The following is a 12102-nucleotide window of genomic DNA, read 5'->3' on the forward strand; positions in this document are numbered from 1 at the left end:
AATAGAGGAATAATAAAGTCCTTTGCCAAAAAATCCTGATAAGTATGAAAGGATCAGAGGCATCTGAGCTTGAAGAGGATCCTGTTCCTTTTGTCTATAACATATAGTGAATCTCTTCCATTTGGCAGAGTAAGTCTTGTTGTGTTAGGTCTCCTAGCTTCTTTTAGAATGTCCAGAACCTGTTTGTCATGGGTTGTCTCCCTTCAGGGGGTCAGGGTATCATTCAAGCTGTCACCTTGAGGGTCAGGTTGGAGTGTATGATGATGCCCTTATTTTGTGTTAATAGGTCCACTCATTGGGCTGCCTTATTCCTTAGGCTGAGCATTAAAGCATACCAATACTGCCTTGGACAATATGGGGCTATTAGAATGACCATTGGCCCTTCTTTCCTTATCTTTAGCTGTACCCTGGAGAGCAAGGGTATTGGAGGAAGGAATAAAGGAAGAGGACTGTCCAAGGGAAAGAGAAGACATCTGTCTTTCAGGCCGATTTTGATTTGGTCCTTGAGCAAAACTGTTTTAAGTGAGTGTTTTCTTTGGTAGCAAAAAGGTCAGTCTCTGGCATGCCTCATTGTCTGGTTATGCTGAGAAAATTTTCCCAATGTAGCTGCCACTCATGAAGGTCTGACAAGCCCTTGCCTAGGTGATCCATCTGTTGATTTCTTTCTTCTGATAGGTACTGAGGTACTGATCTATGTGGTATAGACCTAGGGGTGTCTGCAGTTCCCAAAAGGTCCATGGTTAGGCAACAAATAAGGTAAGAGTGAGTCACCTCCTGCTTGTTTATGCTCCCCTTAATCATGGTACTGTCTGCCATTACTAGAACTACTTCTGGTCTCCAATGGTCTTTGAAGGCAATCAGACCTTTTTGGATTGTCATCACTTCTTTTAGGTTGATGTGTTTGCTCTTGAACTGGTAGTCCCTTCTGTCCTGAGTCTGTAAGTTGCTGTCATGAGCTTCCCAGGCTATTTCCAAGCTTTCCATGCTCTGCCTGGTCCTGAGAAATAAACTTGAAGGAAAGTCCCAGTTTGAGGAACAGAATCAAGCCCTCCAGGCAAACTATTTCCTGAGACAATTGAGAAGCTTCACCCTGAAGATGAGGGATTGATAATGTTGGCACCAGACATCTATGAAGTAGCTTTGCAGCTTTCTCAAATGGACTCTGGCCAGGGGGATCATGAGAATGCAAGAAGCTATGTAACTCAAAGTTTTGAGGAACTCTCTGGCAGTGAGGTATCTCCATAGAAGGAGCTTTTGAAAGTACAGAGCTAGAAAGGTAATGTTGTCTGGGGGAAGACCTTCTGAACAGAGGAGTCCAGCAAAGAACCCAGAAACACAATTCTGTTTGTGGGAAATCATCTGAGACTTTTGAGTACTGTTAATGAACCTCAGTGAAGCCAGGATCTCTTGGGTGTAAAGCAGATCTTTGAGTTTTTCCAGATTTGTTGCTTGAATGAGCCTGTCATCTATCTAGGGGAAAATATGAATGCCCTTTGACCTGCAGAAGGCTATCACTGGGGCTAGGCATTTTTTGAAAACCCTGGGTATAGTAGACAAGTCAAAGGGCAGAGCAGAGAATTGACAATGTCTTGCACCTGTTCTAAAGTGCAAGAACCTCTTATGAAATGTTTCTATAGGAATGTGGAGGCAAGCATCCTTTAGTCTAAGGTTACTGTGTAAATGTTGGGTGAAATCATGGGCAGCAAATTTTGAAGGGTTAGCAACTGGAATTTTGGTACCTGCAAGAATCTGTTGAGCCTTTTCAGGATCTGAATAGGCATCCAGGTATCCTCTTTTCTGCAGATGAGGAAACACCTTGAGTAAAATGTCTTTCCTTGTAATGTGTTTGGTACTGGTTCCACACAGCTTTGGGTGCAGAGGAGCTGCATTTGCTTTAAGGCCTCTGTTTGTTGTTTTGGTGGAGTATCTAGGAAACCTGATCAAATTAGAAACTGTTTGAACTGAAGCTTGTAATCCCTTTTTATGATTTTTCATTACCCACTCATCCCTGATAATGAGAGTCCAATTCTTTAAGAAGAGGGACAGCTGTCCTCCTAGTCTGGGGAGGGGTAGGGAGGGATGGGTGGGATGAAGGGAGTCTCATGGAAGATACACGATTGTTCCATACTGGGAGTCTGTTGATAGGATCCCACAGGCCTACTGGAATCTTCTTGCAACTGTCTTCGTCAGAGTTACTGCCTTTGATTCCTTTCCCTTTGAGGTTTCCTATGTCTCCACTTAGAGTGGGAGGCTAGAAAGGACCAGTGTTTAACAAGATAATTGCAGCTGAAGTGAAGATGTTGAACTTGAGGAAAGTCCTTTACCATTTGTATGGACATGGCCTTATCCTCCATCTTCTTACGCATGGCTACTGCCTTGAGGCCAGAAAAAGACATCTTTGTCCAAAGGAACATGCAAAAGACTGGATTACATATGTTCAGAGGAGGATTTTTCCCTCAGCCAGGCATGTCTTCAAAGGCATATTCTGTAGCTGCTGCCCTGCTGAAAACTTCTAGAGCATCACAGCTACAGTGCAAGGAGTGCTTAGCTACTTGAGAGCAAGAAATGTGTAAGTCTAGCATTTCCTTGGAGAGGGTATTATTTTCATTCTGCGCCAATTTTTGCTTCATCTGATCTAAAATGGTTTCCTGATACTTCACCATATGAAACTGGCAATTCAAAGCCCTCATGACCAGGGTAGCAGAGGTGTAGACTTTCTTTCTGAACCCACCCAAGGTTCTACTTTCCTTGTCAGTTGACAGGGGATTTTTGGAAGTGCTAGCTTTAGCTCCCTTAGGACCATGAGTCACCACTTCTTGGTCTGCTACAGGGTGCTTGAAAAGGTGTCTGTGGGAATCCAGAACTCTGTAGAATCTATCAGGTTTCTGAGGGGCAGGGAGGAAGGAGTCTGGCTGTAAGGAAGACTCCAGCAAGACATTGTCCACTACCTCTAAGACTGGCAAGAGGTTTATGATCATGAAATTTTAGAAGTTCTCTAACCCTCTTCTTGGATTTCAGATAGTCTTGTGCTTCCCATTTAAAAGTGCTGCCTCAGAGTATGTAGGGTCCTTGTCCTCGGGGGGGGGGGGGGGGTTTGAGGCAAGATACACATCAGAATCTGAATCCCTATAGAAAGCAATACATAAACATTCCTCAAAGATGGATTCACTGTTATCATCTTCAAAGTCAAAAGAATCAGAAGAGTACTGGGGGCAGGGATATCCCTTTTCCTTTTACCAGGAGAAGATTCGGGACAGAACCTGGGAGTGAAAGGTGCCTGTATCTGACTCTACACCCAATTGCATTTATTATTTTGATTTCTCAGATTTACTTCTAGCCAGATTTCATGATTTTCACTTTATGTAGGTCTGGCAACTCCTAGAATATCATTATTCTTCTTTGTACTATACAGAAACAAGCTAATGCTGAAAGCATCATTGCTTTCTCTAGCCTTTGAATAAGCTACCTGAAGAAACATAGGAGCACATATTGATTCTTTCCAAAAAAGTAGTAATAATAATAATAGGACTGCAAATGTTTTGGATACATTGCAGGCAGAAGGTGCCTGTATATGGACTTTTTAGAGGAATTATTTTATTCTGTTTCTTACTGATATCTTTCTTACCAGACATATAAGGTAATGTTGAGTCTCTTACTTCTTGAACATCTATGCTTGGAATATGCCAGTGGGGTACTAACATGAAGTTAGAGATGTGAATACTACAAATAAACATGAATAAAAAGAATGGCAGCTACGTTATGCAGTACCCTCAAAGAGAATCTTCTTCCAACAACAATTGGAATAAGTAATTTGTTAACGTGATACATATATGGGAAAATATAATCATGTGGTGATCTTTGATAAGCCTCATAAAGATCAGGAAGTTGTAAAATTGTCAAGCCTATGACTGTACAAAACTAAAAAGAAAGACTAATGTGTGAATATAGCTATATGTTTAGTTGGTGTAAATGCCATCTTTTAAGTTTAAGTCAGTTTGCTGTAATTTCTCATCAGCACTAGATTTTTTTCCAAAGCAACTCCACAAAGGCACATGTCAAGCGTGTCATCCTTTAGATAACTAGCCTGTATTCAGTGGATTGATAGTTTATGCACTCAGACAAAATTACCAACAGTGCATGCTCAACACAGCAGAAATACTTATTCATTACAAACCACAACTCTTGTTTTTATATCTAATATACAGCAGTGCATAAGATCAGGTTCTTTAATACTTGTAGAGTCATACTAAATGGATAACTGGGAAAGGTACCTTCCCTTTAGTGAAAAAAAAGTGCCTCATGTCTGTGTTATGGTAATTAATACTTGCAAACAATTTTACTGGCATCAAGCTACACTGAAAATGCTTAACGAATAATCTTCCACATGGTGGAAGTGCTAATGTGTAACAAAACATGGGTAATTTAATTACTCTCCCACTGAGGGAGGTTTTAATCAGGTAAATCATAACACAACAATGCACTGAAGTTACTGAGAAAAATGTTCATGATTGTAAAAATCAGGGCAGAATATAGGAATATACAGCAATAATTACAGAGTTCACGGGGAAACTAGGCTGAATTTGATACAAGAATAAACCACAGATTTGTGTATCTAATGCCTCTTGTACTTACCTGGTAAATTTTGTAGCAGAGTCAAGTACAGCAAGCTCTCAGTTAACCAGAACTCAAGTAACCAGAACTCTCAAGCAACCAGAAAAAAAATTGGAGAAATACAGTACAATTTTCATGTGCTGTACTTTGCTCCCCCACCACCGCAGAAAAATACCTTATGTTTTTAGAGTTTTAAAAAGGAAGATAGAAATAAATTCCCTCTCTCCCCAACCTAAGAACAAGTCAAACCAAACAAACAGTATAGGGTACAGTATTAGTCTGGCCTATTTGTAATAGTAACTCTCAAGCAACCAGAAAATACAGTTATCCAGCATCTACCAATTCCCATGGGTGATTATTACCTGAGAGTTTACTGTAGTGACAAGTGACCAAATTACAAAAACATGGACTGTGCTAACTGTGTGCTACAAAAGTTGGCCAGCTATTTTACTTGTGTGATAACAAGATTTCTTCTTTGCAGCATGCTTTTCTCTAGTACTGAGCCTCTTGGGGAATTACTCCGTTATCAACAAAGTTATTGTTAGTAACTTAACCCCCACCCACCCAACACACACACACATATTCCAGGAATTAAGAGGAAAAGTTCTTTCAATGCAATGTTAAGCAGCTCCATCCATCCTTTTATTTTATTACTTTTGCTTTCTTAGGAGTAAACTTTTCACCTATGATTTGCCAATCTCACACTCACTGACCTCTGTTTGGTCAGTACATTTGAGGTCAATCTCATTTCCTTTGTTTCAGCCTCTACTTTCCAGACTACATTCTAGGCTTCTTCAACAAAGCCTCATGTGTAATAGAGAAGGGAGCAGGCAGTGTGCTGATGCTGCTGATTGGCCAATTACCTCCCTGCATCCGCCCACCCAACAGGCCTGTCCATCCGATTCACTGTATTATATGAAGTACAGTGTTATATCAGGAAGACTGCATATACTAAAACCAAAAAGCAAAGGAAACTTAATGACAAAGTAAGACAACATAGTGGAAGGATAGTGATGCAGACAGGCAAACGGTTGGTGCAAAAAAAAAAAAAAAAAATATATATATATATATATATATATATATATATATGTATGTATAAAATATTAATGAACTTTAGTTTATTACTTTCTTACAACAACTTAGGACTTCATGAGAACTAAAGCCATGATGACCCACTGTCCTTTTCAACATACATTTTAATAGCAAATAAAAAAATAAAAAATCAGCATTTATCTAGTCACATGACAAATACAGTCTGCCTAAACATTACAAGATTCAAACATTTAAAGATACACTCCCTAGTAAAAATAAACCATATTAATACTTTGATTTCATTATAATCATTCTAAAGGCTTAAAAAGGCTAACAGGACCAAACAATGTTAAACATATTAAAATCCTTTTAAATCATTTTTACAAAATAGACACCGCTGATACTTGCTTAGGCACTTAGACCCACCAAGTTGAAAGTACTATAACTGAAACTCAAGGAAAACATCCTCAATAATTACCAATAAATATATATGTATATATATATATATATAAATATATATATATATATATATATATATATATATATATATATATACACACATATACAGACATTTCTGTCCGTATGTATGTGATTAAGTGTATATACACATGAATTTATAATAAACTTACATGCGTATGAATTAATAATAATCTTGAACTCTATTCCCAAGGAGACTAAAACCTTGCAACATATATAAGAATGTAAATATATCTACATCTCTTGCTGTATATAATTTATAAATATGAGTAATTATGTGCCTCGAGATAAGCAAAACATAAAACTAAAAACAGAGAAAATGTAAAACTGAGAACAGAAAAAACTGGTACTTTCAATGAGTACTTCAGTTATTGAAATTTAAATAAAAAAGTTTTTAACATCTCATATAGAAAACCAAATTACCCATGACAGTTTAGCAGTCCATAAGTTTATGACACTTTTGATGGAAACATGGTCATTTAAACTAGATCAAACTGTGGCATTCAGGAGCGGCCTTAGGTTAACTGGTGCCCTAGGCAAAAGGGCTCCATGGTGCCCTCCCACCACACCACTCGGTGCCCCCATCCTGGTCTACCTAGACCAAATAAATACTGGAAACGTGTCCCTACTAGAGCGGCACCCTAGGCGGCCACCTAGTTGGCCTATGCCTAAGGCCAGCTATGGTGGCATTTCATATAAGCTGCCACAAAATGTATTTGAATTCAATCTGGTTGTCATTGTTCTGCCTCTTGGGCCTCAGAGTCTTCTCCACCAGTCCAAACTTAATCTTAATTCTTGCCCCACCACTGCTCTGCTCAATATAGCTGTATAGGGCATTAATAGTGGTAACTTATGATACATCATATCGATGTTCATATAGGCTTATTAATAAAGGACATCCACTTTTCCCATTTGTAAATAACAATAACAATTTTGGTAGACAGCAGTATTTACCTCCCCATAAGCAGCACGATTTGCAGTTATATTTCCATTTAATGGTTTCCGCTTGCTATAAAAAAGGAAGCTTATCCTCTAAAATATAACTGCAATAGCTGCACATGCGGTAATTCTTAGCTCCATATCTTTTACTATTTATTTATTTATTTGACATTTGTTGATCAGGAAAGTCTGACTGAGCAATAGCCCTTTATCAGCAGAGGCCTGGGGAGAAAAGCTCCACAACATAGTCTAGTTAAAATAAAAAGACTGGGTATAGTATACAATATAAAAAATACATACCATATTTAAAGTACAGTACGTGAGCTTTTGAGAAAATATCCGGCATAGAAATAATAAGCGGTTCATCATTCTACTTTCATTTTTATCAAACACTTTAAATTTCTTTATTGGATTTTTTTCTTCTTTTATAAAGTTTGGTATCTGCCTAAATGATCTAATATATTTAGCCAACTTTAAAAAAGTGATGCTGTACTGAAGAAGAGTGTAATCTGAATTTGTTAACATAATGCAGCAATATAACTATTCATCGTTTTTTTTGCAACTATAAACTGTGGACAATAGCTCTTTTTTATTTGTGTATATTGCTTTTGAGCACCTGCCAATAATCTCGAACCATATCCTATGGAAACATCATCATGTTACAATACTGCCTCTAGGCTGGATTTACTAACATCCAGCTGCTATACTACGGCCTTGTTGGTGGCATAATATCTCAAGATGAGAACTTCAATGACCAACTTTTCCAAAATTCTGAAGATGCTTTCTTGTTTATTCCTTAAAGTGTTCTAATTACTTCTAGTAAATTTCTCCAGCACTTTTGTAAGATATTATACCATTCCAAATGTGCACAAGACAGGTTTTGCTTCAGGGTGATCCATCCAACTTAATTTTTCAGAATTAGCTTGTATTCCATTCTACATGAGTATAAGTTCCATGTACTTTATAGATTTCTCACTTTTTTGGAACTTCTTTGAATTCAGATTAATACTTTGCAGTTTCGTCAACAACCTTGCCTGTCTGAGGTCCTTCACTGTCTAACTTTAACCCCACACCAGTATGCAATTTACAGCACTCATTACTTCATCTAGACTCTTCAAAAGACTAGCACTGGTTCTTTTAAAGACAACAAGGGAACAAGACCCTCAGAGACAACATCCACTGAAACCTGTATTGTACAAGGGGGTGTTAAATGTGTACAAATTTGAGCTTAATTCATGTAACTTGACTTGACAAAACCCACGGTTGTTTCTCATCCTCACTGCTACTCCTTCCTCAGGAGTCTTTGGTGAATTGTGTTTACAGTCTAATAGCTTTAATCAAGTCCTGATCATCAATGTTGTTGTTGTGTCTTTCGGCTTTTCCCGGTTAGGGGTCACCACAGCGGAACTCCGGTCCGCTAATGATTGGTAGTTGATTTTTTTACATGCCGAGTTACCAGCCCTGATGCACAACCTTCAACAAAGGCACGCCCATTCACGCATGTCTTCACGCAGAAGACACTCTAGCTGAGAATAGAACCGGACAGCATCTTACTGTGAGGCGACAACGCTACCACAGCACCACCACCGCCTGATCATCAATAATTATACATATTCTGTTCAGTTTCACCGTTGTTACTATAGTGTTCCCCAAATTGTTAGTTCACCTTGTTTGAAGATGAATCTAATTTTTTTTTCATGCATTTGAGCCCCTGATAAGTTGGCTGCCTGCTAGTAGAAAGGGGGATGTCTGGATACAACTAAAGTATGTACCACCACAGCAGATTGCTGATGAATTAAAACGAATCATTGTCTGAAAAATATAATCACCAGTGCTTTGGTTTTCTCTGCACAATTTTTCTGGTTCAAGTCATTTTTTTTCTTATAGAACATGCATCATAAGGTCCCCACCTTAGCATTACATATATCTTCAGCTTCAAGTTTTAATCTCTTCACTGTAATCACAACTGCACACCTTTGTTTGGATGCAATAATCATGTTTTACCTTTTGCAATTCTTTACTTATTGTTCTGTTTTAGTTATTAGCCTTTCACAATGCTGTCATTTGAAGCAACTTCAGTTTTTTGCACACACATGTTCCATATGTCCCTTATGGATGAGTCTGTAGCTTGAATATGAAAATAGGGTAAAAACTGAATAGCAGTTTGTCCTTCCCAGAGCCTTAAGAGAACAAAAGTATTGCAGCCTGACTCCGTGTCAGTTTAAACTCAATGCTCTTGTTACTAATCCAAGTCCCTCTGATCAGTAGTTTTTTTTTTCTGCAGCATGCATGCATCTCCCCTGCATTTCAGCAGTATTATGTATTTCCCCATGCATCTCCCCTGCATTTCAGCAGAATTATGTATTTTCCCCATGTACTCAGAATTTTATCAGCTATTTGTAAAACTTTACATGTGCTAAAGGCAGTTAAATTTATACATTTTTCAAAAAATGACCAACATTTCCATAGTTCTTATAAACACATATGATAGGCTGGCCATCTCTGCTTGTCTGACTATACCCACATTTCAGGCATAAACTTGCACTGGAAGTACCTCGGTTGCCACCTTATCTTTAATAATTTTGTGTCATAACAGCACACAATACCACAATGAATTGCTTTACTGTTTGGTTCAACTTGCTTCAAATTTTTATATAGACAATATTCACCATCTTCTTTCTTGTTTAAAGACAAATTATTTTATATACTTACAACTCTTCAGTCAACTCTTCCATCTAAATGTCAGTTTCACTTTCTCTTAAAATTTGTATTTATTTTGTAATGTCAAATCCTTTTCCATCAACAACGTATTTCTCACACTGTCACTCAATTCCATCACTTATAAGCAAATTGCACACATTTCCAAATATTTTTAGCTTTATATCTCATTTCAGTCACAGAAGTATTAATTTTATTTATTTTATTTTACATTTGTTGACCGGGCTAGTAGTTTCATACGGTCTCCAATTTCTTGTTAAAACATGCATTTTTCACATAGGACATTGTTTAATACACAGTCCTCATTAAATATTTGTTTTGTGATGGATAAATCATGTAACCATCTTCAGACTGTCCCAAACTATTATATACCTTAATTCATTCCTCTCTAACCATATTGTAAAAAACACCTACCTGCACTTTCTTTCTTTTGTTTACTTAGAAAAGAGATGCAAATATTTCAAATATGTGGCTCAAAACCCTCCAGTACTCTGATGGATTAAAAAGTTGTAATTCACATGGAAAGATCAGAAATGTCTGAGCACTCATCTTTGCAGTCATTTTATTGTTTCTGTGGTGATATTAATAGTAAATATAAACTAAATATTCTCAGCATTCGCAGTGTTAATTTTAATATTATCTCTTAATTTCTGATACCGCATGGAGTCTGATAATCTGTAGATACACTACACTATAAGTCAATAAAGCATAACAATGCTGGGGCAGTTCTATTCTGGAGACCTTTATTATCTTACAGAGACTGGCATGAGAACAATAACCTCTTCAAAAAGGTTGCCTTTAAACAGGATTTACCTCCTTAAAGAGACAGTACTAATTAATCTATACTATACAATTACACTCCATTAGCCGCATTTGGAACATAGTGTCATACATTATCGGATATTGGCAAACTACAGACAGATGACATACCACATATGTTATGGCCCTAGTAATACATACAGTAAGGCTTATCTATGCAGCTAATAGTTTTCTTGACATTTCTGTAAGCAGTGTACTTACAGTCAGCTTGTCAGCTACAAAACATATCTGTTAAAAGGGTTGCAGCCTCACAAACCTTTCTTTGCAGTAGTTGTACTTGTTATGGCCCTAGTAATACATTCAGTAGGCTGATGTATGCAGCTAATAGTTTTCTTGACATTTCTGTAAGCAGTGTACTTACAGTCAGCTTGACAGCTGCAAAACATATCTGTTAAAAGAGTTGCAGCCTCACAAACCTTTCTTTGCAGTAGTTGTACTATGTACAGGTAGATGACAACATGTGTAGACCCTAGCAAGAGCCGAGATGCTCCAAGCTTCTGGAATGTATGCATAAAAAAAAACATCACCACTTCCTAGAATTTATGTCTCTAAGTAATTATATATTTTGATGGTTGGGAGGTTGTCAGAATGGTTAAGGTGTTTACCTTACAGACACAAGGTGTAGGGTTTGATTCTCATATAGGGTAATTGGCTAGGCTTAAAATGGCAGTTAGTTTAGTACTAATCTATGAACCTTTAATCTATTGGAGTTGACTTTTTTAGTATGACCTTTTCTTTTAGCAAAAATCAGGTATTTCATTTCAAGCTCTGAATAACTAAAAATTAGCTGTTTGAAGCAAAATGTGTCACTGAAGTAAACATAAAGAAAATTAATCTCTATTACCCACTTACCCACACATGGATGCATTATATATTTATATATTGCAGCTGTTTCTATCTGTGAATACTCCTTTGCAAAATAAAATGAGCAAAGATCAAAAGTAAAATATGTTAGTTTATTTAAAAATAGCACAAGTGAATGTAATTTCATGTATCATAGCAAAAATCCGTGTAATTCTTATAGAATCATGTTATGCTTTTCAAGACATTAAAAGGTTAAAACACATAATGTACTGTTAGTGTTAATATGCTTCAAAGGATAAAAGTCATAATTACTTTTGCTGCATTACAGAGATTAAGTGGGTACCTTGACAACTGCAGAGTTCATTCTGAGCTTCTGATTAGTGCTTACTTGAGTTTGTACAGCAAGTCCTCTGCATTCATTAGAATTAAGTTGTGCATTCAGTGGGGCCAACAAAAGCTTCTTAAGCTGTTGGGAGTATCAAAATGGGGGAAAAGAAACATTAATTCCATAACCAAGGAAAATAAACAATTTTTCAGCAGTATCCTTAAATTACATGCTCTACCATCAGTGAAAATATTACTTATCTTTAGAAGAAGAAAACATAGTACATACATTCACAAATGCTTTTGTACTATTAAGACAGGTCAGGAGAGTGCTGGCTTTGTTAAACAGACATAATGAATACTCAACACCAGTGTTAT

At 37.2% G+C, this 12102-nt stretch overlaps 1 protein-coding gene across 4 annotated transcripts in view; it reads right to left on the minus strand.

Annotated features, from left to right (window-relative positions):
* Window positions 1-12102, minus strand: part of PPARGC1A (PPARG coactivator 1 alpha) — a 407578-nt gene that overhangs the window by 158113 nt on the left and 237363 nt on the right. For 3 of the 4 annotated variants that reach the window (XM_044062083.1, XM_044062084.1, XM_044062087.1), the window contains one exon: window positions 11744-11866. In XM_044062083.1, the coding sequence (XP_043918018.1) occupies window positions 11744-11866 (123 nt within the window). The remainder of the gene's footprint in view (window positions 1-11743; window positions 11867-12102) is intronic. The other variant, XM_044062086.1, reaches the window with a different exon arrangement.

This window comes from Protopterus annectens, chromosome 2.part1, assembly GCF_019279795.1.
Source record: "Protopterus annectens isolate FY-2018-M chromosome 2.part1, PAN1.0, whole genome shotgun sequence".
In the NCBI taxonomy this organism is placed as follows: Eukaryota; Metazoa; Chordata; order Ceratodontiformes; family Protopteridae; genus Protopterus; species Protopterus annectens.